The following is a 23,248-nucleotide window of genomic DNA, read 5'->3' as shown; positions in this document are numbered from 1 at the left end:
GTTAACAGATTAAAAAACTGCATTTAAACATTTGAGGAGTTAAATTAATTTATATGATCTATTTTTGTCATAAAAATATTAAAATACTCTTCCTAGTGAGAACAAGAAAAATCTCGTAAGAAAATATCTATTATAAAATCGAAAAATGTGTCATTGTTATTTCCAAACCCTTTTTTACATTTTCGATCAACTGTTCTTTCTCCGCCTTTCATAAAAATTAAACCAAAAAAAAATTCAAAAATTAAAATCGAAATTCCAAAAACTCACCAGAAAGGATTTACAGGATGAGCCATCCTAACGAGTGCGCCCTGGATCGCCACTTTGCCTTCCAGCTGCGCAACTTGCGATCGTACTCGAAGGAGCACCCAGTCAGCCAGGAGGACTTCGACATCAGCCAGCGCTGGATGAGTCACTTCCAGGAGGCCAAGGGATCTGATAAGTTTGCCCGGAACTGCATGATGATGTTGATGTACGCCCAGTTGCAGGAGATTGGCCGCTTGAGTAAGCCCTTCACCGAAATGGAGAACATGACCCGCTCCATGGATGATCTGCTGAACGAGTACAATGGGACGGCGGCGCAGGAGCAGCCGCCGGTGGTGGGAGATGTCCAGGATGCGGACACAAATGCCTCAAGCTATGGTGGTGGGAGTATTCGCTCTTCTCAGGACGGGGCCGCGGAGGAGCCACTTTCCTCACCCGAATTCCAGAGCATCAAACAGGCCAACCAGGATCTCCTCAAGGAGATCGACTCGCTGCACAGCCGCACGGTGGAAACGGTGAGGCAGTACAGGAGCAGGCACCAAATGCTGGAGGACAAGATGGCCGAGAAGGTCCTTGGGGGCAAGCCGGAGCTCGGTCAGGGGAGCATCTATCTGTCCTGCAGGGCGGCCTTGGAACTGCTAAAGGATTGGCCGGGCGATACTGTCCGTCTCAACTTCCTGGCCACCTGCCTGGAGCCCTTCCTCCGCACGGAACTCATTACCAGTGTACAGATCGCGGAGCTAGATCTCAATTTGGAGGACATTTTGAACAGCATGGTGATACAGGCCTGCTCGCGAAGGGACGACAATGTCCGGATGCTTTATGAGCACATATTGAGGCACGACAAGGACGGCCTCAAGGAGAAGGAGGGGAAGCTGCGCCGGCTGCACGAATCCTTGAGGGAGGAGCGTCAGAGGCTCCGGCTACTTTCCGAGGATCTGAGACGGCGGGAGGACTTCATTTGGAGGCACCAGGCCATCGCCACGCTGGCGGTTACAGGACTTCCTCCCGAGGAGCTGGGCAGTCCCAGCATCTCAAAGTGCGAGCTGTGTCACAGGGGGAAGTCCCTCAGAGCTGGGCCAGTAGATCCAACATACAGGATGGGCAAGTTGGAAAAGGACCAAGCCGCCGGGGATCTGCAAAAGCTTTCCGATGCACTCAGCGATCTGTCCGTGGACAAATGGTAGTCCTCTAACGATAGCCCCTGCCTACACACTTTCCTATATATATTTTCCATTTTCCTGTTCGAATCAATAAATCGTTGAGTTGTTTTGAAAAGTTTCAGCGCCACGCCCCTCTCACTTTTCGCCGCCGCGTCCCTGTCAACTGCAAAACTTTTAATGTAGTTTTAATTTTCTCGTAATCAAGAAGGGAAGTTGGCTGTAGTCCTGGCAAGTCGGCAATCATCTACGCACTTACACTGCGGTAAATGAAACTAAAGATTTTTTTTAAATAATAAATATTAGTATTTTAAAGAAATTAATACTTATAGTTCTGTATTGGAATTTTAAAAACTCTTCTCCTTTTGAAAACTTCGAGGGCATCTTTTGTTCAATCAATGGGATTTGGGTATGTGATTAGAACTTCTAAAAATCTGAAATCCGACTTTTAAACTAAGGCTAAGTTCGTATATCTTCTCAGTGTAGTGACCATTTCTCCAGCCAGCTTAGAGAGAAAAGAAAACGCAGCCAGAACAACAAAGTAGGAAGAGCAGCAACAGCTTTGTTCGTAATTAGTTTTTAAGCGCTTCGAAAGAGTGTGTGGAAGGAGGGTATATACGTGTCCTAAGTGGACCCGCAGAGTGTGTGCTCGGGTGTGTGCCGTTGGTTATGACAACATGCAGTTAAGCACTTCTTAACGATGGCTGACTGTCGATAATAGCCTTTGCAAAAATAAGTGCAATTGATTTTCTTGGCAGCGAAAATAGTTTCAAACAAATAAAATATTTTTATAGCCGAAATGCTTAAGCTTAAGAAAACATTCTGAGCTCAATAAGAAGTTAGTTAAGTGCCGCAATCAACATTATCTAAAAGTATTTATGAAATCGTTTAAAAAAATACTTAAAAATTCTCACATTGCCTCAGAAACTTTTTAATTTTCTTAAATTTTTCATAAAGAAGTATACGAATGCGCACCATTCAAACTTTGCACCATTTTTTCGCCTCGAAAGGCGTATAAATTTCAAAAAATTTGATAAAGCCAACACAATTCTTGTCATATGTACGCTTAAGTAGTTTTTCTTTGCCCCAGCCCAGCCCCAAAACCATTCATTTTCCGAAAAGCCAGTAAAAAGTTGCAAGCAGTTGGGCAAAAGTTGTCAGAGAAAATGCAGTGCCCCTGCAATCCCCAAACTTTCGGCTAGTCCATCCTTCTCCGCTGCCGCCTGACAATAGCTCAAAATATGTTGCGCCAACTGTCGATGCAGGCGGAAAAAGAGGGGACAAAAAGTAAGTGTGCGAAAAAACTTTCCGCTTGGCTTTAATGATGCGTACAGAGACAGCCAAAGTTTGGTTGGCCAAAGTGGAGGAACATTTCAGGAAGTGACGGAAGCCGAGCGCTTACATAGTGGCATAAAATTAATGACAAATTTCGTGGGCTTATGCGGATGCACTGTTCCGTCCCGGGCAATTTCCGGCCAACAAGACCGAACTGCGCAAACAATTAGGGCCAGAAGTAAGGGAATATTTGCGTAAAACTATGGCAAGCAGCAGGAGTATACATAGCATCTGCGGCCGCCGGCAAAAGTTGCATTTTTGCAGCACTAAAGCGACTCCGGCAGAACCATTACGGCGGAATGTGAATTGCCCACAGGAGGTGGTGCCCGAGTGCAGGGCTGCTGCCGATGGTGTTTATCACATGCAGCCAACATCTCCGACGACGCTTAATGGCTTCCTGCCCGGACAGTTTGCATCTGGGCGGGGCATAACACTTCGGGGACTCCCGTTCTACCATTCTCCCATTCCGGTCTCGCAACACGACCCATCTGCGGCCCAGCACCGTTCCTTAATAAGTTACATCTGTACATTTGCGTTGATTGCGTTGTCCTTGTTTTCTAGCATATATATTTACACTTGGTTAGTCTCTCGGGGCAACTCTTTGCCGGCGCAATGGTGTCGCTTGGCAAAGGTTTCGCCCACAATCAAGGGAAAGACCAAGCTGGCCTCGGCATAGACTTTAACGGGTGTGGCATCCTTCCTGATCTTGCCCCAGGATACGGCCTCATCCGGCCGGGCGCCACTGTCGCTGCCATCGAACTCCGAGGCGGTATTGATGAACACCGAGTAGTCCGCACCATTCCTCATCAGATTGGCGTTGCATATGTGATGCTTGATGACGCCGCCGCCCACGATGATCATCCCGCTGTTGACTGCCTTTACGGCCATGGTGTTCAGTCTCCGCAGGTCGGACAGGATGTCCACCACGAGTCCGGGTTGCCGGAAGGAGTGAAAGTACATCATGTCGCCAAGACTGCCATCCGTCAGGGCGGGACAAAAGACGGGTATTTGATTCTTGGCGGTCCAGTAGTAAATAGAACTGGGATCCTCTATGCGCTCGCCCAAGCGATTGATGATCTTTGACGGCGACCAGACAGTTCCCTGGGCTTTCTGCTCCGCCAGCATCTCATCCAGCAGCGGCATCACCCAGTCCTCGAACTTGCAGTAGTTGTCGTTGGGCACCAGCAGATTGCCAATCCGGTTGATTCCCCGATCGCGCAGATCCCTGCCGCTCAGCTCAAAGGAGCCCATGAAAGTGGGCGCCAGGCACTTAATGAAGTCCTCCTCCACGCCGCCGGCTGTGGTCACAATGCAGTCGATCATGCGGTGCTCGGCCAGGAAACGAATGGTCTCCCGCATGCCCGATGAAACCAAATTGGACGTGTAGCCCAGGAAGACTGTGCACTTGCTCCTCCGCCGGATGAAGTCGTCGCTCTCATGGCTGTCCACCTGATCGGCCTCCAGTGGCTGGTCCCTGCAATCCAGCTGCCAGTGTTAGGGGTTTGCACCATTTCGGAGCATAGTTCTGAGCTATCTAACTCACCATTCTGTTGATTTCGCGGATGGCCAGGCCGAGATTTGTGGCCTGGAAGCCAGTGTTCACATAGGACTCGAAGAGCCTACTGTAGTCCACGCCCTCGTTGAAGTCGTAGCCTCGAACTTGGGGCGTGTCCTCCGCCAGAGCCTCACTGCGCTTCAGCACTGCATCCTTGGCCACCGCTGGCTCTGTCGACATGGTCAAAATACTATAAATTCAAAATAAACAACGCAATGGGAGCTTTGGCCGGAAATAAACATGTGCTGGTTGTGGCAGCCCTGGTTCCCGTTGGAGATGGCAGTTCTTAAGTAGCTGAAACTAGCTGGAAAAAAGCTAACATTTTAGAGGGCATTTTAAATTATTATGCACAGCGCACTTTGAATTTGCTTTGAAATATTTGTCAAGCAGGAAAGTTTAAACTCTTAAATAAGATTAATAATAACATTTAAATTTGGCGTTTTTTATTGGCATACATTTAAATCTCTAACCTTGAACCCACAGACTTGGCCGGGAACCAAAACCGCTTACCAGCACTGCGAACCTATCTGCCCAGGGCCATCGCTATCATCGGGAGCAACCATCGATTACTCATACCTATCGCTTGGCAGCTGCCATCGCCAGACAGAAACAAGGAAAGGAAAGAAAGCACTCGAAGTGATTTTACCATCAGATCTTTAGCCAAAGGTAGGCACAATAACCAAACAAACCCTTGCCGAGCAGCCACTGACATTTCGAACACTGCCCCCCGCCCGCTAGGCATCACAAGTCCAACAGAGAACCACACATCCCAGCGCAGCCAAACGCAGAAGAAGAAACGCCAGCGAGACGAGGACGCCAAGATGATTAAACTATTCACGCTGAAGCAGCAGAAGAAAGACGGCGAACAAAAGGGCAGTCAGCAGAAGAAGTCCTCCGCTGCCCAGCTGCGCATACAGAAAGGTAATACCTGGCTATCCACTGGATCTTAACCACCTATCTATGAGCATTATTCATCCATCTTTGCCTGCCCTTCATCCCCCAGATATTAACGAACTGAACCTGCCAAACACTTGCGCCACAGAGTTTCCCGATCCCGATGACTTGCTCAACTTCAAGCTGATCATCTCGCCCGACGAGGGCTTCTACAGAGACGGGCGCTTCGTGTTCAACTTCCGCGTCGGATCCAATTATCCGCACGAGCCGCCCAAGGTGAAGTGCGCCACCCAGGTGTACCATCCCAACATCGACCTGGAGGGCAACGTCTGCCTCAACATTCTGCGCGAGGACTGGAACCCAGTGCTGAACATCAACTCCATCGTCTATGGATTGCAGTTTTTATTTTTGGTTCGTATTCGCAATGGGGGAGATTCTCAAGATAGGAAGTGTATCTTCTCTACTTATATAGTTTTACAATTTTGATCATATTTGATCTAACATTTTATAATGAAGGTCTTGGAATATCCCAAAAAAATAAGTTGAGGTTGCATTTTACTTATTTTATCGTATATTTAATCCAATAGAAATTATTTTTCTTTAAATTATCTTTATTTTACAAGAACAAATTTAAAAAAGTATATAAATATGTGAGATTAAAACAAAAGGCATTTTAAGAATATCAAAATAAGCTTAGGACTAGCATTTAATGAATTCTAACAAACCCCCAATTTACTGCTTGCAGGAACCCAATCCCGAGGACCCGCTCAACAAGGAGGCGGCCGACGTCCTGCAGACCAATCGCCGCCAATTCGAGAGCAATGTGAAGAAGGCGATGCGCGGCGGCTGTGTGGGCGAGACCTACTTCGAGTGCTGTCTGCTCAAGTGATATAGGGAATCCGGTCTCTTACTTTAAGCCTGCCCTTACACCCCTCCCTACACCCGCTAACTGGAGAAGATGAAGATGATGATGATGCAAACACAGACGAAAATCGGCGACAACAAATTATTGTAATAAACGAAAGCAAAATCCACTGCGTGCGAAGAAGTAGCCGAGTCGAGTCACCAATTTCTAGTTTTTAATACAATTCATTTAGCAATTTCGCCCGCCCGTCTCTTAATCTTAATCGGCTCGCCTGGAGAGGCACTTCTCTAAATTCCTCACAGGTGTATGCTGTGCCTGGCCATCTGCATATTCCGCCACAGACACAAATCGGCCACCGCCGACTGCCTTCCTGCCTGGAGTCTCAGGTCGTAAAGTCTGCTGATCAGACCCACTCGTATGTCGTCGGTGACCAGAACCTTGAGCAGCTGCTGCACCAGGCTGGTGGGCAGCAGGCGTAGCACGGGAGCCACCCGCTCGCCACCGCATTCCACCAGCAGCGATATGAACTGGTAGACAAAAACTGCCTTGGGCGACAATTCATCTCCACTGACGAACTGCACGAACACCCCGAAAATATGTTGCACGCTCGTCTGCAGGGGCTCCTTTAGTGTAACTGGCGCGGTACGCAGTTCGGTGGCGGACGTGGATCCCAGTAAAGCTCCAAACCCAGCACCAGCTGCTGGATCAGTAAAATCGCTGGAGTTGTCGCTGCCATCACCAATCACCTTGCGCACTTTGGCTGCATTTGCTGCCAGTTCCTCCTCATCGTGGGATCTCGATCGTTTCTTCATGGCCGTCAAGGCGGAGGAGGCGTTCCCTTTGCGGGCTTCCAGGCAGGAAATAATACAGTATACACACAAGCGGGCCAGCACCAGGGATTGGGGCTCATTGATGTCCTCACTAAAATGGAGAGATGATTAAATTATAAAGAAGAGTTCTATAACCGCAGTTTCATCTTTTTCCTATTAGATCGCCACTTATTAAATTCTATGAATATAAATAAACAATGTAACATACACATATATAAGATTATTTGAGCAGTTTTCTTTAAGCGATGCTAGGACTAAAAGAATTTTGGATTAATATTTACCCTTGTCGACGGAGTATGATTGGAGCCACCACGTACTGCAGCAGCGCCTCCGTGGTCTTCTCGATGTCGAGATGCATGATGGCAAACACCACGTCCATCGTTCGGGACATATCCCTTGTGTACTTGCAGGCCAGGAGTTGCTCCACCAGCTGCGTGGAAAGCCACGCCGCTCCGCCAGCCAGCAGCATCGATTCCAGTGACTGAGCGGCGCGAACGGGCAGGTGGCCAGCATCGATTACGGTTCGCCACACCTCTCGAAACTGATCGACCAGCGGGGAGTGCGAAATTAGGCGGGATTTGGTGCTTGGGGCAGGATGCACATCGTGTTGCATTTTTCTGATGATCTGATATGACAGAGCTAGCCGCTCTTTGGCATTTTCTTGGCTGGACAGTTCCTCGCTGGTCAACGGCGCCAAGAACTGCTGTATCATGTTGAGTGGCTTCAGGAGCTCTGTTTCTTTCACCGAATACATGTAGGCACACAGGAAACTGGTGGCACAAACGGAGAAGCTAAAAAGACGCCGCTTTATGTTGTCCAGAATACTTTTTACATCCGCCGAAGAGAGGGTCTCCTGCTCCCAAGCTATGAGCACATGATGGAGCACCCCTGGCAGATTCAGGCAGGTCTCCTGCCAACTCAGGCTGCTTGGCTTCAGTTGCGCTGCCTCTGGTTTGCTCAAACTGAGCAGTAGCTCATCCACAATACTGTCGTCGCACAGGGCAAGGATTTGGCGCGGGTTCTTCAGCTTGTTCCGCTCAACCATGCACTCCCGCACCCATTTCTCAAAGAAGGAGTCACCACGCTCCGATAAAACGACCTGAAAGAAGAAATACCCATTAGTATTAATGAGGAGGATTTAAAGGGTATTCAAGTACATCCGATCCATAGGTCTGCACAATGCTGGTCAACATTAGGAACGAGACATCAAACAGCGTTGAACGGATGACGCACAGCTTGCCCAGCTCGCCCGGAAGTGGCTTGGAGTTCTCATTGCACTGGATCAGGCGGGAGACGAATGTCTTGAGGCGTCCTTCGACGGTGGCCACCGAAAGTATCAACTCAAAGCTATTGCCCACCGGCACCTGGCAGAGGACATTCACCATGTCCTGCACCTTGTTGGTGCACAGCGTCTTCAGCACTCCCGAAAGAGGAACTTCTGCCCGCTTGATAAAGTTGATATTGGAGGGTGTCTGTTGGCCATTATCGCATTTTTTCAGTAGCTGAGAAGCGGCTTCCCTGGTGGGGGAATTTAAATAAAAGATATCAGGATTAATTAAACAAATTCATTATATCTCGACTTACCTCTGACTGGCGAATTTTTTCACATGAACATCACTGACCAGCTGCTGCTTTGTCCAGTCATTCAGAAGGAACTCGATCATATTGCACGAGCACTTCGTGTCCATGAAGTCCAGGAGCAGGTTGTCCTCGATGAGCAGCTCCAAAGCCTCAACCAATTCGGGTATGTAATCTGCCGGCGGTGGTTGCTCACCGGGCATCCGCTGCAGTGCGTGCAGCTGCTTGATGATGTGCGGCATCTTGAAGAACATAAAGGCACCCCACATGGTGTCCGGACTGGTATCCGCAACATTGCTTAGCGTGAGGAATCCAGCACGGATGATTTCATAGAAGAGGCGTGTGTTGGAGTACCTCTTCAATCGCTGCAGCATCTGCAACTCGGCCACGTAGTAGCTGGTGTCCTTGCATGGATTGAGCAGCACTTCAACCGCCAGCAAAGGTTGCACACAGCACGAGATCTTTTCCAGCGTTGGCGGTGAGTTCAATGACTGCATGTCCAGGTGCTTGGCTTCAATGAAGGCCAGTTTCTGAAGCTGTTGCTCCACGCTTGGCGAATTTAGAGTAAAATTGGAGTTCGTCAACGATCCCTTGATGTTGGCGTACTTATCCCGAATCCGTCCGCATACTTCGAGCTCTTCGTGGCACCCCACGTACAACATGGAGAGCAGAAATTGCTGCTGGCTTAGACGGTCTATGACCACGCAGGTCTGGTCCAGCATGTATGATTGCTCTGCGCTGATCTCTCCATAGAGTTCATAATGTTGCACGGTTCTGGCAAAGATTTGGAACAGCCAATAGACCAAGTGGACCACGGAACTGGGCAGCACAGCTTCTTCAGATTTGATGCTGCAAAAGTTTAGTTTTAATGAGTAAATAAGTATCTATGACAGGCTAAGAAACTTACCGGCAGGTAACACCATCCACAATGCTTGCTAGGAATTCCAGGAGCGCTGTGATGCAATAAACGCGCTCCAATTTGTCATATTTGGCAATGCAACGAAGAACAGCGGCATGCGAGACGAGGTGGGCACACAGGGAGTGCTTCAGGTAATTAAGAACCAACTGTAAGGGATAAATGGATTTTATAAATAAATAAACTACATTATTTGATCAACCATAATGCTCACCGGGTTTGCTGTGGAGCCAATAAGAGCCTGCTGCATAAGACAATCCGCCAGATTGTATACATCTCCGCTGACTCCCCTGGGCAGCACCTGAAAAAGTAGTCAACAGAAGGAGCAATACATTACACTACAGTGCTGACGATGAGACATTTGCTTTTCCTATCAGACTTCCACACAATAAAGGGGTCATATTCCCATAAAAAACTACATATACAGAACAACTAGTACATCGAGTTAGGATTTCCACTTATATATTATCATACAAAGTTGCACCCTTTGTTACGCGACCAGGGATGTTTCGTTTAAAATTCTTTCGCAGTACCGGGGACGCACTGAGCACTTTGATCGGCGGAACGGCGACGGGGGGCTGCAGGAGGACGGCAGGACCTGGGCTGGAGTTGGATCGTGCTCCCGCTGTCGCCGCCTGCTGGATCTGGATGCGGTTGGTCAGTCAATACCAATTCAGGACCACGAAACAGGCCTACTATCCAGATCGCCAGCGGGAGGCGAAGCGACCGGCAGCGGGATCAACGCCCCAACGTGTGACCTCTCCGGCCGTTAAGTCCTCGCAAAGCCGCGGCATGCCCAAGGACTACTACTACAAGGTGCTGGGCGTCAACCGGCACGCCTCTATTCAGCAGATCCGTTCGGCCTTCTATGCGCTGGCCAAGCGCTATCATCCGGACTCCACGCACTCGGAGCAAAAGCTGAAGCACTTTCAGGAGCTGTCCAACGCCTACAACATCCTTACCGACGAGACGAAGCGCTTGGAGTACGATCAGCTGGGTGGAATCAAAGATGAACGTGCCTTTCTGGAACAGGCAGGCAATCCCATGAACGTGGACCTCGAGGAGGCCAAGAAGTTCGACTCGGATAAGACGGCAAATGATGGTAAGCAAGGTTGAAGCTGGTTTCTGAATCCTCTTCTAAAATCTCTTTCAGAGATCAACAAACTGAAGAACAACGAGTTCGATCTGCCACTAGACTTCATGGAGGCGACAGTGGGCTGCAAGAAGCGTATGGACCTGCGCTACCTGCGAAAGTGCGAGACCTGCAAGGGCAAGTCTCAGCTGATGGCGCACCGGGATGTGGGCAAGGAGCCGTGTCGGCGTTGCAATGGCACTGGCAAGGTGACCACCAAAACGGCCACCTTCTCGTCGGTGAACACGTGCACGCAGTGCAAGGGTAAGCGGTTCACGAATCGAAATGACTGCGAAACCTGTGCCAATCGGGGATTTGTGGTGTCCAGCGTGGATGTGATGGTGGCAGTGCCAGCCGGATCGCGGGACGGGGATGTGGTGAGCCTCGTGAACCCGGCAACCAAGCAGCAGGTTACATACCGCCTGACAGTGCCCGAAAGCGAGTACTTCCGGCGCGTAGGCAACGACATCCTGACGGACAAGCACCTCAACATCTCGGAGGCTATCCTGGGCGGCACCTTCCAGGTGCGTGGCCTGTACGAGAGCGTGGAGCTGCGGGTGGAGCCGGGCACCCAGTCGCACACCCAGGTGCTGCTCAAGGGCAAGGGCGTGCGCTCCAAGGAGGGCGTGGGCAACCACATCGTCACCCTGAAGGTGCGCATTCCCCGGAATCTCTCCGTGAAGCAGCGACAACTGGTTTTGGCCCTGTCCCAAGCAGAGGATCCGGTTTTCGAGCCCAAGGCCAAGGGCAAGGAGGCGGGCTCCTGAACTCTTTAAATTCTCAATGTACAGGTTGATTCCGTTTCTAATATATTGACCAGACACGAATATTGATCGTTGGTTGGATGAGCCTTGCCTTTTTAATGTTGATGCCCCACTGGGAGTCGGACCAGCGTTCGCGCCACGCCACATAGATGAGCTGGAGGATCTTGTTGTTCTCCTTCATCTCGCGCGTCCAGGGAGTATCCAAACTTAATAAATTTCTCGTATTTCTCGCGATTTGTTTGACAAAAACCTTTCCGCTGTTTTCGTTTTTGGACTCCGCTGTTAGTGATGGGCAAAACCCGATGCCGCGCCGGAGATGTGGTCTTCGATACAGACAATGGTTATCGATATCTGGCGAGTCAGTGTTGAACAACGCCTCAACATTTGACCGTTTTACCGCCAAATTAGTTAAATTAAATAATTTTAATTTAAAATAATTTTTAAAAATCGAATTTTTAGCAGGAAGTTTAGCTTAGAAAATTGTTTAAATAAAACTATTACCTATTAATCAACGTTATTGATCCAGATAGATGCCCAGATTGACATGAACACATTTTAATTCAAATAATTTATTGAATACAATAAAGTAGCGTATGAGTTTCTTTTGTAAACTGTTTTCCTTTTAAATATTATGATCTAAAATATTTGACTTTGTACAAAATATATCCTATTCATATATATGCCGAAAATTGTTCCTCCATAGCACTCCGATTTTTTCGAATTTTTTTTCACTCATCTGTCGTTTGCTGAATGTTTGATTTCGAATTGAAGATTAAATACATGGGTTGTGTGTGGTGAAGTGCTTAATCGAGATACTTCGATGTGATTAAACAATAGCTAGGCGAGAACTTTACATTTAAATCGAGTTCGGTGGATTGTCAAGGGATGAGGGCTTGGTATGGAAAAATAAAACTAATTTGCAAAGGCCGTTTATTTTATATAAAAAGCAGGCAACTCAAATATCAAAGCCAATCTATAAATCGTTTTAAATTATTAATTAACAACTAACTTAGGAGTGTATGACAAAAGCATTTCCTATTCCAATGGCAGCGCCAGGAACGGGGCTTAAAACTAAAAAAATTGCTTGGGTAGGGAGAGGCGGTACAAAGGAATTGTTGCTGGTACAAAACGAGGAAGAATCATCGCTGACAACGTTAAGAGCTAAATTAAGTCTATGACCTATTTATTTACTTAAATACGCTTGACGCCTCAGAGCCACCGTCGTCACCGCCGTCGCCAGTCGCCAAGCATCATCGCAATCACTTTGCATCATCGTCCATAGTACTTTGAGGAGTGAGTTTCGTTTACCATCTCTGCATCTCTTGTGTTCTTGATCATTATCCTTGTCTAGGCGGAGGAGGAGGATGGTCCGGCTGGCTCGTCTCCCTTCACGGCCGACGCATAGGAGCCGCCCGGCTTGTCGCCACCACTGCCACCGGAAACTGGAGCCGCCGACTTGCCATCACCACCACCACTTCCGCCGGCGCTTGCCCCGCCTGCGCCTGCACCACCGGGCGGAACGCCGGCTGCTCCGCCGATGCTCACGCCACTGTTCAGGCCTAGAGTTTGAGGTGAATCAACTAGAGAATTTGTTTCGATTGTGGGTTTGGTTGGGATGTGTGTGAGTGTGGAGTGTGTGCGAGAAGCGAACTGTTTATGCACCTTTGATATCCATGGCGTAGTGGTCCTCCAGCCGCAGGTCGTGCCTCTTTATCAGCTGGCACTCTGCGCCCTCGACGGTGGGAATGGAGTACACGTACAAGTACCCATCCTGCGAGGCAATCAGCAGTCTGGAAAGGCAGGAAAACCCAGGGTTAGTAACTGACATGTTTGCTTGCAGGCCAATTTGCAGTTGGTGTAAAACTACTACTTTTCTTAGAATATTCCTTTAGAACTACCACTAAAATTCTAAGTACTTTTGTCACAGAAAATGGATAATCGTTTTTTTACCCATGGATTCAGCCTGGCTTTATGGCACTTCTGTTCTGAAAACACGTAAAAAGGAACTGATCTAGGTAGCGTGTTGCGGAGGCTTTTCCAAATTTTCTGTGCAAATTGACCTGCAGTCGCGCACCGATCCAAGACTCACCTTAGCTGCTTCTGTATCGTGGTAATGGCGCACATCCTTCGCACTCCCGCCTCCGGCAAAGTGACCGAGGCGAAGGCCCGGCCCTGGCTAAACACGTCGGTCACCTGCGTGGGCAGGTAGCTGGTGACCGTTTTGCTCAAGAATCTAAAAAACGAGTAACTTGCATGAGAGAGTAGATTTGGTGAGTGGTTGAGTTGTGGTTGTTGTTGTTGAGGTGGTTGGTTGGTTCGTGTTTGGTGGTTTTGCAAAATGAAAGAAAAGAAAAATAGATAAATGTCAAGTGCCACACGAGAAATAGAGGAAAAATCAAAAGTAATAAGTCCTATACAAAAGTTACTCCGACCCAGTCCGGTCCTCCATATGGCTTTCAACAATTCATGCAGCCTTTCTATTGCGATATAGACATTTTAAGATTCCCTACGTTTATTTATGTTTTGTTCTGGCATTTCAAGGAGATGTTTTAACTGAAATTTCCGTTTTAGAGACAATGCATTTGAATAAAAATTATGTTTAAATAAATTTAAAAAAAAAAGTAAATTGTTTATATGAATTTGGGGATATGGTCGATGAAAGTAATATTTCAAATGTATCCACAATGACTTTAACGTGAAGCTCAATACTTTGTGACAAATGGATGTTACAAGAAATATTTCGAATTTGAAAAAGCCATGGATGATAGTGGATGGGGTTGGTACGGAACATAGTAGAGGTAACATCGAATATGTACATAGCACCCACACCTTTACAGTTGACCCTTAGCCAAAACCGCAGAGTACAGTAAGTACAACTATCTACAAAGCTACAAAACAGAATTTGAGCTATTCAAATCCAACACCGCTTACCCCATCCAGTCGTCGCTCGACTGCTTTCCGCCATGGCCTTCGGCCGTCTCCGTGGCACTGCGATCCAGCCGGAAGATGTGCACCGTCTCTGTGTTGGAACTGGACACCAGATACTCGGCGCAGGTGCTGAACGACAGCGAAACGATGGACACACAGCGCTTCAGTCCCCGCCGCAGTTCAAAGAGCCGGCTGCCGTCCTGGGAACTGAAGACGCGGATCACCGTGCCGCGCTCGCTGGCCGTGGCAATCTCCGTGCCCGAGGGACTGAAGGCCAGAGCCGCCAGCGGTGTGTCGTGGGCGGGAATCATGGTCTTGGCGTGCAAGTTGATGGCATCGAAGATCTGAACCTCGCCGGAGGTCACGCTGCCCGGGTAGGCCAAGTAGCAGTGCTCCGAGGACGAGGAGAGGGCGCACAGGCCCTGGGGATTGCTCGGCGTGTCGCGGATGGTGTGCACCACCTTCATGTCCTGGATGTTGTGGATGTACAGCGACTCCTCCAAGCACACGATCAACCGCTCGCGATTGAGCTTCACCGCCAGAATTGTGTTTGCATACGAGTAGTTGCAGATCTCGCTCTGCTTCTTGAAGTGGCACACCTTCAGTTTGCGCGGAGCACGCTGGGAAACTATAGCCACCAGGGAGCTCTCGAACAGGCGCTCGATGAGAAAAAGCTCGTCGCTTCTCGTGTGGTAGATCTTGTCCAGCGTGGAGTCCACGGATCCCAGGCTGTACAGGCTGTAGCCGCCGCTGGTGGCCACGGCCAGAGAACTGAAAGGGCGGCAAGTGTGATTAGGATTGCCAGTAATAAGCGGAGTTAAACCAATGACATTAAATTAGATTAGGAGAAACTATGAGTCACTAGGAAAACTTTTAACACAAATATAAAAGCAATACATTCTCCAAAAAAAAAGTTCCTTCTTAGAAAATGAAACAATATTAAATTATTTTTAGCAATGTTTAAATAAATATAAATAAAGCACAATTCAGGTATGTATGAATATGTAACAAACTGAATTTAAATTAAATTTAATTTATATTTATAGAATGTTGATAAGGCGCCCCAAAGGGACTTGGGTTATGCTTATCTGTTATCTATGAAATTCAAGACAAGGAGCATGAGCCAAAAATTATATTATATCTTTTAATTTTTTGGTATATTACTTATTATTTACTTGAGTAATGTGTTTTCTTAGAGGTAAGTATAATATTTAAAGTATCGCTGTAAAAATAAAAAAAAGAGCTATGATGTTGCGGATTTTCCCAACTCCTACGCCGTCTCCCTTATCGAGTGCCCACTGTCACTTACGTTATGTTCTGGTTGAAGTTGACGAACACTTCGCCCGCATCCACATCGGGGCGCCCGAGCAGGCTCATCATGGTGTCTGTGTGGGAGGGGCTGGGGTCCTGCAACAGATTGGGCGTTAATCGTGGGCCGTATTACTACTTTATGGATGGGATGGATGTGTCCCGATTCCCCTCGCCCGATGGCGCATTACGGAGTGGCGAGTGGCGCAAACAAAGCGTGGGCCAGAGCAGTAAATATATGTTAATAAATACAATAACAAACTATGCACGAGTGTGTGTACACCTTTTGGGGCTGCTGATAAAACCAACAACAACAAACAAAACACACACACACACTCGCTTGCGAAACACACAATACGTGACTGGGAATCGTTATTTTTACCTCTTTGCCACGCTAACGCCTCTGTCTCGGAGCTCTCGATACTCGCAGGACACCGCCGACTGCTAGTGGTTGGCTGAAAGACGTTTACTTAACTGAAGCCACGTAATATTTAATGATATTTGGATTTCTTGTCGCGCAATTGTTTTCGCTCTGTTTTGCACACACTCGCACGCACACCAGCACCCACACAAAGACGAGTTGAACAGCAACAGAGGGAACCAGGGCGTGCGAGTCGAAATGCAGAGTTGCATTGTCCAGTGTTGGAAAGGGTCGCCTGGCTACACTGACAAAAGTAGCCTTGGCCTACAAAGAGGGGAGAAAAACAATATTCCTTGAGGTTTTACAAACGCCGAATGGCTGTTCTCTGCCGGGTATTTCCTCCAAACACCATTTCCGAAATTTAATATTATTATGTGTGTTGATGAGTTGTTTACTTGATTTATGAATGCGTAATTTAAATTTAATTTAAAATGTAATTTACTCATATCGTAATAAAGTATTATATTTTGTATGGTAAATGGAGTGTTGGGCAAAAGTAGTTCCTTTTTTTTAAATGAACCACTGGGTGAGCGTGAACCAGTGTTGCGTGCATCCCTGGACAGGCAGTCTAGCGGTTGCCAGCCCTGGTCAGGTCTGGTTCACAAAAAAAAAGTAAAATTACATTTTAATCTTCCCAATATGCAAATATCTGTGCGGAATTCAGCGGAAACAGAACGCAGGCAGTGAATACCGCCTCAAGAATGTGACATTCGCCCGTGCAAAGAGACGTTTCGTGCCTTGCCCGAGTGCCGAACCCCTTCCAGCCGCACAAAATCGATGCAGATGCTGCTGTCTGCATCGCTCGCACATTCTTATGGAGAGTGCACTAAAGTCGGTCGCCACAGGCCACGGGGCCCAGTGACAGCAACGAAAGCCGTGAAATTAACTAGCAATAAACACTGAAAGAGTCGCATTTCAAAAGATGCACACTAACGAAAACAAAAGCAATAACAAGGTGCTCGAATCGGACCAAAATAAATACATACAGACGGCCGAGGGGGCCGATGATATGTATTGACGTCGCTGCCGCGCTGAAGTGGAGCTGATTACACAAAAGATCCTCAAAACAGTTTTATGTAAGTATGTAAACAGATACGGACGGGCCCACCTTGGGCCGCAATCTGGCTGGCCGGGCTCCCAGGCTTCCAGGGGGCTGATAAGGCGCTTATCTTTCATCTGCAACCTGGCTGCTGCCGTCGTCCGTCTGCCTAGCACACCACCACCACATAGTACACCCCCCATTGTATTGTCTTTGCCAGCGCGCGTTTTATACCCTTTCGAGGGGCCTTGTTGCTATGGCTGGCTCGCAGACACCCCTTAGTTCCCAAAAAAGGCACTGATATCATTTGATGTGTCTAGGGGACTATATTACCGTGGTATAATATCAATCCAATGATATCCCTCATTTCATCTACTGTCCCAGGCAGAGGGTACAATATGATGGTATAAATATCAATTCAATATGCATCTTTTATATCAGACAGGGGAAACACTTTAATGTTATTATATCAATTCTATAGTGATCCCTAGTTCAGTACTAGTACTTCTTAAAACGGTTTCTATAAAAACAACCAGTTAAGGTTAGATTAGATTATTTCTTATTATCTTATAATTTATATTTTTAACTTTTTAACTTAAGTCAATAATCAGTAACCAAATTGATGTTAAACTAAGATCAGCTTTCAAGAATGATCTGGGTTAATTGATCTAGGGAACTTCACAGATACACTACAGTACAGTGTAGTTCTATAACTCATTCCGAAGAGTATTCCATCTTCGATCTTGCCATCGCCATCCTTCCACTTTTAATTTGCCTCGCCTCTGCCTAATCAATGTCAGCACTGTGCGTCGTGATTTGTAGTACCGTTAGCTGGAAGGTACTCCACGCACAGTGCCAGTACCGTTATCGCACTCCCAGTGCCCGGTGCTTCGGTTTTTCAGCTCGTTCTGCTCCGTACTTTTCCACGACCACCGATGAAGTTCTACGCAGGAGAAGGGTACGCCGTCCAGCTGGCTTGTTTTCGATCGGGGCTCACTGGCCAGTGCACTGCTGCTTTGTTTCCCTGCTGCTCGGCTTAATTACAATTACAATACAATTTTGCATTCATTAAGAATTCCGCGGCCAAGTTTCGTGCGGCTGGCCAGCACAGTGGGCGAACTTGATAAACCCATTCACAAGTGCTGATAACAGCGTTGGAATTTCAAAGTTCCCAGTTTTGGGGGCAAGGCTTACCACTGTGCAGCGCGTACTATTTGACATTTAGAAAGAGCGATCTCTATCGCGGTGATTCGACGAATATAAACGTGTTTCCCATTTCCATTTTTAACCCTTTTAAATCTTAAATTAAACCTGGTGTTCAAGGTAACTGAGTGAAAACACAGACCAACAGGTGCCGATGTTAATATATAACATAATTTTTTTTAATGATCTTATGGGTTTTAATTAGCCTGTGTCCTGGGCTCCTGATTTTTTAGGGTGTGTTTCTATGGAATTTTTCCCAATACTTTACTTTATGTGTATAAAATCCAATATATATCCAGCAACCGAAATAATTTCAAGCACTTCGTTTTAAGTCTTCGGCCGTAGTCCATTAAAAACTTAATGCCCTTTATGACCTCCAAATTCTTTTTATCCCACAGCCAAGGCTCGAATATGTCCGACGGTGTCAGCATCTTGCACATAAAGCAGGAGGTGGACACTTCTTCGGCCGGCGGCGGAACCTCGTGCTTCAGTCCCAGTTCAAAGTCAACGGCCACGCAGAGTGGCACCAACGGCATGAAGTCCTCGCCCTCGGTCTCGCCGGAGCGGCAGCTCTGCAGCTCAACGACCTCCCTCTCCTGCGATCTGCACAACGTATCCTTAAGCAACGATGGCGATAGTCTGAAGGGCGGTGGAGCCGGCAGTGGCACCAGTGGCAACGGCGGTGGAGGAGGAGGCGGTGGCGGCACCAGTGGAGGAAGTGCCAACACTGCGAGTGCCGGAACAGGTTCCGGATCCGTCAGGGATGAGCTGCGCCGGCTGTGCTTGGTTTGCGGCGATGTGGCCAGTGGATTCCACTACGGCGTGGCCAGCTGCGAGGCCTGCAAGGCGTTTTTCAAACGCACCATCCAGGGGAACATTGAATACACCTGCCCGGCGAACAACGAGTGCGAGATCAACAAGCGGAGACGCAAGGCCTGCCAGGCGTGTCGCTTCCAGAAGTGCCTGCTCATGGGCATGCTCAAGGTAATTCCAGAGATCACAGCCATAACTATGAAACACTAATTGCTTCTGTGCTTTCTAGGAGGGCGTGCGCTTGGATCGGGTTCGTGGTGGGCGGCAGAAGTACCGACGGAATCCCGTCTCCAACTCATACCAAACTATGCAGCTGCTATACCAATCCAACACCACCTCGCTGTGCGATGTGAAGATCCTGGAGGTGCTCAACTCCTACGAGCCGGACGCCTTGAGCGTCCAAACGCCGCCACCGCAGGTGCACACAACTACCATTGCTAATGACGAGGCCTCATCCTCTTCGGGCAGCATTAAACTGGAGTCCAGCGTTGGAGTCACGCCCAATGGGACTTGCATTTTCCAGAACAACAATAACAATGATCCCAATGAAATACTGAGCGTGCTGAGCGACATTTACGACAAGGAGCTGGTCAGCGTAATTGGCTGGGCCAAGCAGATCCCTGGATTCATAGAGTTGCCCCTCAACGACCAGATGAAACTGCTGCAGGTGTCGTGGGCCGAAATCCTCACCCTCCAGCTGACCTTTCGGTCGCTGCCGTTTAATGGCAAACTGTGCTTCGCCACGGACGTCTGGATGGACGAGCTGCTGGCCAAGGAATGCGGCTACACGGAGTTCTACTACCATTGCGTGCAGATTGCGCAGCGCATGGAGAGGATTTCGCCACGCAGGGAAGAGTACTACCTGCTAAAGGCGCTGCTGCTGGCCAACTGCGACATCCTGCTGGACGATCAGAGTTCGCTGCGCGCCTTCCGCGATACGATTCTCAACTCCCTTAACGATGTCGTCTACTTGCTGCGCCACTCGTCGGCGGTGTCGCATCAGCAGCAGTTGCTCCTGCTGCTGCCTTCGCTGCGGCAGGCGGATGACATCCTGCGGCGATTCTGGCGGGGAATAGCTCGCGATGAAGTCATCACGATGAAGAAACTGTTCCTCGAGATGCTCGAGCCGCTGGCCAGGTGAAACGGATTATGCGGGCGGCCAATCTAGTTGATCTAGCTGATAAGCAAAGGTGCAAATATAGTCTTAAGTTGGACGTATACTAGCGTAGATTAAGCGTAGGATAAGCCATGTACATAGATAGTAAAATACTTGTCGGGTAAGATAAGTTCGCAGAGAAAAAACTCTTTTTAATGACCTACAAACTACAGCAACTCAAAATTCTACTTAAGCCTAGAATCGCGACGTGTGTACACTCGATAAAGGTGCAAGGGTGTTGTACGTCCCCCTTTGTAAATGAGTCACAGTTCTCCAATAATTTGTTCAAATCGATTCTCACTGGTTTTGATATGCGATTCATAACCTTTCGATGAAACGTGGTATGTAACTTTAAGGCCCTTTTAACTTACTTAGTAGAAACATTACATTGGACTATATACTGCTTGTCAGTTTCATGTTTCCCAGTGATTTTTGTGTATGCAGTACACTTGCGGTCAAATGAAGTAGCACTTTTAATACAACTCAAATTGCATAGCCTAACGATATTCTTTAGTTCTGTGTTTTATTTAGGATTTAAAGTTTCGTTTCCTTAGATTTGCAAAAAGAATTGTTATATTAGTGTTCTTAAATGTGGTTTTAATAAATGTGAATTTGTTACATACCAAAATACTTTTTGAAGTTATAATCCCTAATTTTAGTGCTACAAATTTGATCGCATATGTACATTAGTGGCTCCCGATACATTACACATCTATTGGTTAGATATATCAAAAACTTTACACACGGAACCAGGCTAAGATCCCACGGGCTTATAAATAGTACTATCGATGGTCATATTTACAGTTGCAGACTAGAGACGTTGCATCATCACCAACTAAAGCTAGACCCAATTAATGCTACGGTGTTGTTTTACGGTGTGTCGAAGTACTTGTTGGAGCTCTCCTGGAAGCGGTCGCTGCGCGCCAGCTCGTTGCGGAAGTAGGAGATGGTCCGCTGCAGGCCGGTCTCAAGGGGAACCTTGGGCTCCCAATGGAGGTACTGCCGGGCCCGAGTGATGTCCGGTTTCCGGCGCTGCGGATCATCCTCCACGGCCTTCGTTTGCTTTATCACACTTGGCCCGCCGACCAGCTGCTTGATGATCTCGGCGAATTCGCCGATCGTCTGCTCCACGGGATTGCCCAAATTCACCGGCTGCGTGTAGTTGGACCCCATCAGGGCTATCATTCCGTCCACCAGATCGGATACGTACTGGAAGGATCGCGTCTGCTTGCCGTTTCCATACACCGTGATCGTTTCATTCCTCAGCGCCTGCAGTATAAAGTTGGACACAACGCGTCCATCGTTCATGTGCATCCTGGGCCCGTAAGTGTTGAAGATTCGCGCCACGCGCACTTGCACCTTTTCCTACAGATACAGATTCAAAAGCGAAAGCAATTAGTCTGAGTGCCAGATTGCCGCCAGCGGAGATCGAGCCATGTGGTGGTCAGTGCCCGCGATTGAAAATCTTATCTCGTGACAAGCATCGGGGCGGAACAGCACTTAATGGCATTCCAATTGAGATCATTTACTGCCCGGCTACCGATCGAATCAGGAAAGATCTGCCACATTTCTGGATGCCAGCTGGTTTGTGCTATTGTGGCAACTTTAAGGAATGTGATTCTCGTCAAGAATGTGGCTTTGGGAAATGAATATGTTTGCAAACTACTAGCTGTGCACAAGTCGTTTAGTTTGTTTAGATCGCTTTCTTTGTGTAATATTTCCTTTGTTTGAAAGGCCAATTATAATTATTTGATAAGCAACGTTTACATATATACAAAGAATATTTGTTGTATATAACTCTTTGTTTGTTTAGTTGCGGTTTGAAGCGATTAAAAAGAAACAAAGCAGATGTTAGGAATACTGATGATGTATTACCTGCTTGGCGTACGCATAGCTGAGGGTCTCGGAGACTCGCTTTCCCTCGTCATAGCAGGCCCTTGGTCCGATGGGATTCACATGGCCCCAGTAGGTTTCCGGCTGGGGATGCACCGTGGGATCGCCGTAGACCTCCGAGGTGCTGGCTATCAGAACTTTGGCCATCACGCGCTTGGCCAGGCCTTTTATGAAACGATTAACACAAAAAGGTTGCTGTCTATTAGTTATCCTTGGTGTTGGCTACAATAAAACCCACCCAGCACATTGATGGTGCCCATGGTGTTGGTCTTGATGGTCTTCACCGGATTGTACATGTAGTGCGGCGGAGAGGCCGGCGATGCCAGGTGGTAGATCTCATCGATCTCGATGAACAGCGGATTCACGATGTCGTGGTGGATGAGCTCGAAGTTCTCGTGCCCCAGCCAGTGCTCCACGTTGCGCTTGCGTCCCGTGAAGAAGTTGTCCACCACGATGACCTCGTGACCCTGGACCATCAGATCGTCGACCAGGTGGGAGCCCACGAAGCCAGCTCCGCCGGTGATCAGGATGCGCTTGCGGTTCTTGTAATTGAGGTACTTGACCTTGGGGTACTTGCGGGGAGTGCTCGTCTGCAGACTGCGAATCTGCTCCTCCAACTGGGCCAGATGCTCCCTGGTGCGCTGCAGCTCGGCCCTCTGCTCCCGGATCAGGGAGCTCTGCTCCTCGTAGGCCATCTGCAGGCTCCTCTGCAGCGGACTCTCCGTGGGCGGCCAGCGGGCCTGGAGCTCCTCGCCGGCGGTCAAGGAAACGGGGGACACTCCGCCCCTCGAAACGCTGACAGCCCGGTACAGATAAACCAGCAGCAGGAGGACCAGCGAGGCGGCCGCCACAATCTTCAGGCGCTTCTTTGTGGCAGTCATCGTCGTTTGGAGGTCGTGCGTCGCGGGGTGGGTCCAGTGCTTATCAGCAGCTGATACCGCCACATTGCATTCTCGTTCGGCTTAGTTAGAAACTTTATAAACAATTCGGCTGTTATCAGTGGCGGTGGGAAAACATCGATGGAAACATCGCAGTTTTTTGGTATTTTTGTGTTTGACGTAAGAAAACGTAACCAAACTTAGTCAAACGTAAGCAAACATAATAGGAACAAAATATAGGACTCTCCTTAATTTCATATAAATATTGATTTTAAAAATTTTAAGAACTTTAAAAACTGTGACATCCAACATCCAAACG

The 23,248-nt window shown here is 48.0% G+C and overlaps 8 protein-coding genes across 14 annotated transcripts; 4 read left to right on the top strand and 4 right to left on the bottom strand.

The window, feature by feature from the left end:
• Positions 1–163: 163 nt before the first annotated feature.
• LOC108034638 (uncharacterized) lies at positions 164–1,545 on the top strand. Its single transcript, XM_017109576.3, has one exon. It carries the CDS (start codon positions 285–287, stop codon positions 1,446–1,448), a length of 1,164 nt encoding a protein of 387 aa, XP_016965065.1. The 5' UTR covers positions 164–284; the 3' UTR covers positions 1,449–1,545.
• Positions 1,546–3,289: 1,744 nt separating this feature from the next.
• Positions 3,290–4,561, bottom strand: LOC108034524 (probable deoxyhypusine synthase). 2 transcript variants are annotated; one of them, XM_017109448.1, is made up of 2 exons: positions 4,300–4,561; positions 3,290–4,241 (listed from the first exon to the last, which is right to left on the bottom strand). In XM_017109448.1, exons 1-2 carry the CDS (start codon positions 4,489–4,491, stop codon positions 3,327–3,329), a joined length of 1,107 nt encoding a protein of 368 aa, XP_016964937.1. In that variant the 5' UTR covers positions 4,492–4,561; the 3' UTR covers positions 3,290–3,326. The 2 variants fall into 2 exon arrangements, with proteins under 2 accessions (XP_016964937.1, XP_050742633.1); XM_050886676.1 differs by having other exon boundaries at positions 3,290–4,230; positions 4,300–4,445.
• A 163-nt stretch (positions 4,562–4,724) lies between these two features.
• On the top strand, positions 4,725–6,309 carry LOC108035320 (nedd8-conjugating enzyme UbcE2M). The gene is made up of 4 exons (XM_017110895.3): positions 4,725–4,977; positions 5,050–5,232; positions 5,315–5,616; positions 5,951–6,309. Exons 2-4 carry the CDS (start codon positions 5,133–5,135, stop codon positions 6,092–6,094), a joined length of 546 nt encoding a protein of 181 aa, XP_016966384.1. The 5' UTR covers positions 4,725–4,977; positions 5,050–5,132; the 3' UTR covers positions 6,095–6,309.
• On the bottom strand, positions 5,950–11,583 carry LOC108035321 (mediator of RNA polymerase II transcription subunit 24). Its single transcript, XM_017110896.3, has 7 exons — positions 11,382–11,583; positions 9,609–9,695; positions 9,386–9,543; positions 8,485–9,327; positions 8,058–8,418; positions 7,182–7,999; positions 5,950–6,991 (listed from the first exon to the last, which is right to left on the bottom strand). The coding sequence occupies exons 1-7, from the start codon at positions 11,469–11,471 to the stop codon at positions 6,367–6,369; spliced, it is 2,982 nt and encodes a 993-aa protein (XP_016966385.1). The 5' UTR covers positions 11,472–11,583; the 3' UTR covers positions 5,950–6,366.
• LOC108035319 (dnaJ homolog subfamily A member 3, mitochondrial) lies at positions 9,733–11,371 on the top strand. The gene is made up of 2 exons (XM_017110894.3): positions 9,733–10,496; positions 10,548–11,371. The coding sequence occupies exons 1-2, from the start codon at positions 9,899–9,901 to the stop codon at positions 11,291–11,293; spliced, it is 1,344 nt and encodes a 447-aa protein (XP_016966383.1). The 5' UTR covers positions 9,733–9,898; the 3' UTR covers positions 11,294–11,371.
• Positions 11,584–12,203: 620 nt separating the features above from the next.
• Positions 12,204–16,113, bottom strand: LOC108035461 (WD repeat domain phosphoinositide-interacting protein 2). 5 transcript variants are annotated; one of them, XM_017111103.3, is made up of 6 exons: positions 15,909–16,113; positions 15,528–15,625; positions 14,222–14,989; positions 13,380–13,538; positions 12,953–13,080; positions 12,204–12,870 (listed from the first exon to the last, which is right to left on the bottom strand). In XM_017111103.3, exons 2-6 carry the CDS (start codon positions 15,596–15,598, stop codon positions 12,638–12,640), a joined length of 1,359 nt encoding a protein of 452 aa, XP_016966592.1. In that variant the 5' UTR covers positions 15,599–15,625; positions 15,909–16,113; the 3' UTR covers positions 12,204–12,637. The 5 variants fall into 5 exon arrangements, with proteins under 5 accessions (XP_016966592.1, XP_016966594.1, XP_016966593.1 ...); XM_017111105.3 differs by having other exon boundaries at positions 12,204–12,849; XM_017111104.3 differs by having other exon boundaries at positions 13,380–13,523.
• Positions 16,114–16,508: 395 nt separating this feature from the next.
• LOC108035294 (steroid hormone receptor ERR2) lies at positions 16,509–20,786 on the top strand. Of its 2 annotated transcripts, none has more exons than XM_017110862.3 (3): positions 16,509–17,023; positions 18,588–19,173; positions 19,232–20,786. In XM_017110862.3, the coding sequence occupies exons 2-3, from the start codon at positions 18,601–18,603 to the stop codon at positions 20,141–20,143; spliced, it is 1,485 nt and encodes a 494-aa protein (XP_016966351.1). In that variant the 5' UTR covers positions 16,509–17,023; positions 18,588–18,600; the 3' UTR covers positions 20,144–20,786. The 2 variants fall into 2 exon arrangements, with proteins under 2 accessions (XP_016966351.1, XP_016966349.1); XM_017110860.3 differs by lacking the exon at positions 16,509–17,023 and adding an exon at positions 17,863–17,944.
• On the bottom strand, positions 20,281–23,058 carry LOC108035293 (UDP-glucuronic acid decarboxylase 1). The gene is made up of 3 exons (XM_017110859.3): positions 22,290–23,058; positions 22,034–22,215; positions 20,281–21,523 (listed from the first exon to the last, which is right to left on the bottom strand). Exons 1-3 carry the CDS (start codon positions 22,930–22,932, stop codon positions 21,029–21,031), a joined length of 1,320 nt encoding a protein of 439 aa, XP_016966348.1. The 5' UTR covers positions 22,933–23,058; the 3' UTR covers positions 20,281–21,028.
• Between the last annotated feature and the right edge of the window lie 190 nt (positions 23,059–23,248).

This window comes from Drosophila biarmipes, chromosome 3L, assembly GCF_025231255.1.
Source record: "Drosophila biarmipes strain raj3 chromosome 3L, RU_DBia_V1.1, whole genome shotgun sequence".
Lineage (NCBI taxonomy): Eukaryota > Metazoa > Arthropoda > Insecta > Diptera > Drosophilidae > Drosophila > Drosophila biarmipes.
This window is presented reverse-complemented; position numbering and strand designations above follow the sequence as displayed.

Excerpts from the sequence above, each read along its gene's own strand:
- LOC108034524 (XM_017109448.1), bottom strand. The coding sequence starts at position 4,491 with ATGTCGACAGAGCCAGCGGTGGCCAAGGATGCAGTGCTGAAGCGCAGT. Across the intron at positions 4,242-4,299 it reads TCCGCGAAATCAACAGAATG|CTGGATTGCAGGGACCAGCC; the intron begins GTGAGTTAGATA and ends TAACACTGGCAG.
- LOC108035294 (XM_017110860.3), top strand. The coding sequence starts at position 17,922 with ATGAAGTTCTACGCAGGAGAAGG. Across the intron at positions 17,945-18,587 it reads AAGTTCTACGCAGGAGAAGG|CCAAGGCTCGAATATGTCCG; the intron begins GTACGCCGTCCA and ends TTTATCCCACAG. Across the intron at positions 19,174-19,231 it reads TGCTCATGGGCATGCTCAAG|GAGGGCGTGCGCTTGGATCG; the intron begins GTAATTCCAGAG and ends TGTGCTTTCTAG.
- LOC108035321 (XM_017110896.3), bottom strand. The coding sequence starts at position 11,471 with ATGAAGGAGAACAACAAGATCCTCCAGCTCATCTATGTGGCGTGGCGC. Across the intron at positions 9,696-11,381 it reads GGGGCATCAACATTAAAAAG|GTGCTGCCCAGGGGAGTCAG; the intron begins GCAAGGCTCATC and ends CTACTTTTTCAG. Across the intron at positions 8,000-8,057 it reads TGCAGACCTATGGATCGGAT|GTCGTTTTATCGGAGCGTGG; the intron begins GTACTTGAATAC and ends TTCTTCTTTCAG.
- LOC108035319 (XM_017110894.3), top strand. The coding sequence starts at position 9,899 with ATGTTTCGTTTAAAATTCTTTCGCAGTACCGGGGACGCACTGAGCACT. Across the intron at positions 10,497-10,547 it reads GGATAAGACGGCAAATGATG|AGATCAACAAACTGAAGAAC; the intron begins GTAAGCAAGGTT and ends AATCTCTTTCAG.
- LOC108035320 (XM_017110895.3), top strand. The coding sequence starts at position 5,133 with ATGATTAAACTATTCACGCTGAAGCAGCAGAAGAAAGACGGCGAACAA. Across the intron at positions 5,233-5,314 it reads CCAGCTGCGCATACAGAAAG|ATATTAACGAACTGAACCTG; the intron begins GTAATACCTGGC and ends TTCATCCCCCAG. Across the intron at positions 5,617-5,950 it reads GATTGCAGTTTTTATTTTTG|GAACCCAATCCCGAGGACCC; the intron begins GTTCGTATTCGC and ends TACTGCTTGCAG.
- LOC108034638 (XM_017109576.3), top strand. The coding sequence starts at position 285 with ATGAGCCATCCTAACGAGTGCGCCCTGGATCGCCACTTTGCCTTCCAG.
- LOC108035461 (XM_017111103.3), bottom strand. The coding sequence starts at position 15,598 with ATGATGAGCCTGCTCGGGCGCCCCGATGTGGATGCGGGCGAAGTGTTC. Across the intron at positions 13,539-14,221 it reads TCGAGCGACGACTGGATGGG|TTACTCGTTTTTTAGATTCT; the intron begins GTAAGCGGTGTT and ends CTCTCATGCAAG. Across the intron at positions 13,081-13,379 it reads ACGATACAGAAGCAGCTAAG|ACTGCTGATTGCCTCGCAGG; the intron begins GTGAGTCTTGGA and ends CTGCCTTTCCAG.
- LOC108035293 (XM_017110859.3), bottom strand. The coding sequence starts at position 22,932 with ATGACTGCCACAAAGAAGCGCCTGAAGATTGTGGCGGCCGCCTCGCTG. Across the intron at positions 22,216-22,289 it reads GGGCACCATCAATGTGCTGG|GCCTGGCCAAGCGCGTGATG; the intron begins GTGGGTTTTATT and ends GTTTCATAAAAG. Across the intron at positions 21,524-22,033 it reads GCTATGCGTACGCCAAGCAG|GAAAAGGTGCAAGTGCGCGT; the intron begins GTAATACATCAT and ends CTGTATCTGTAG.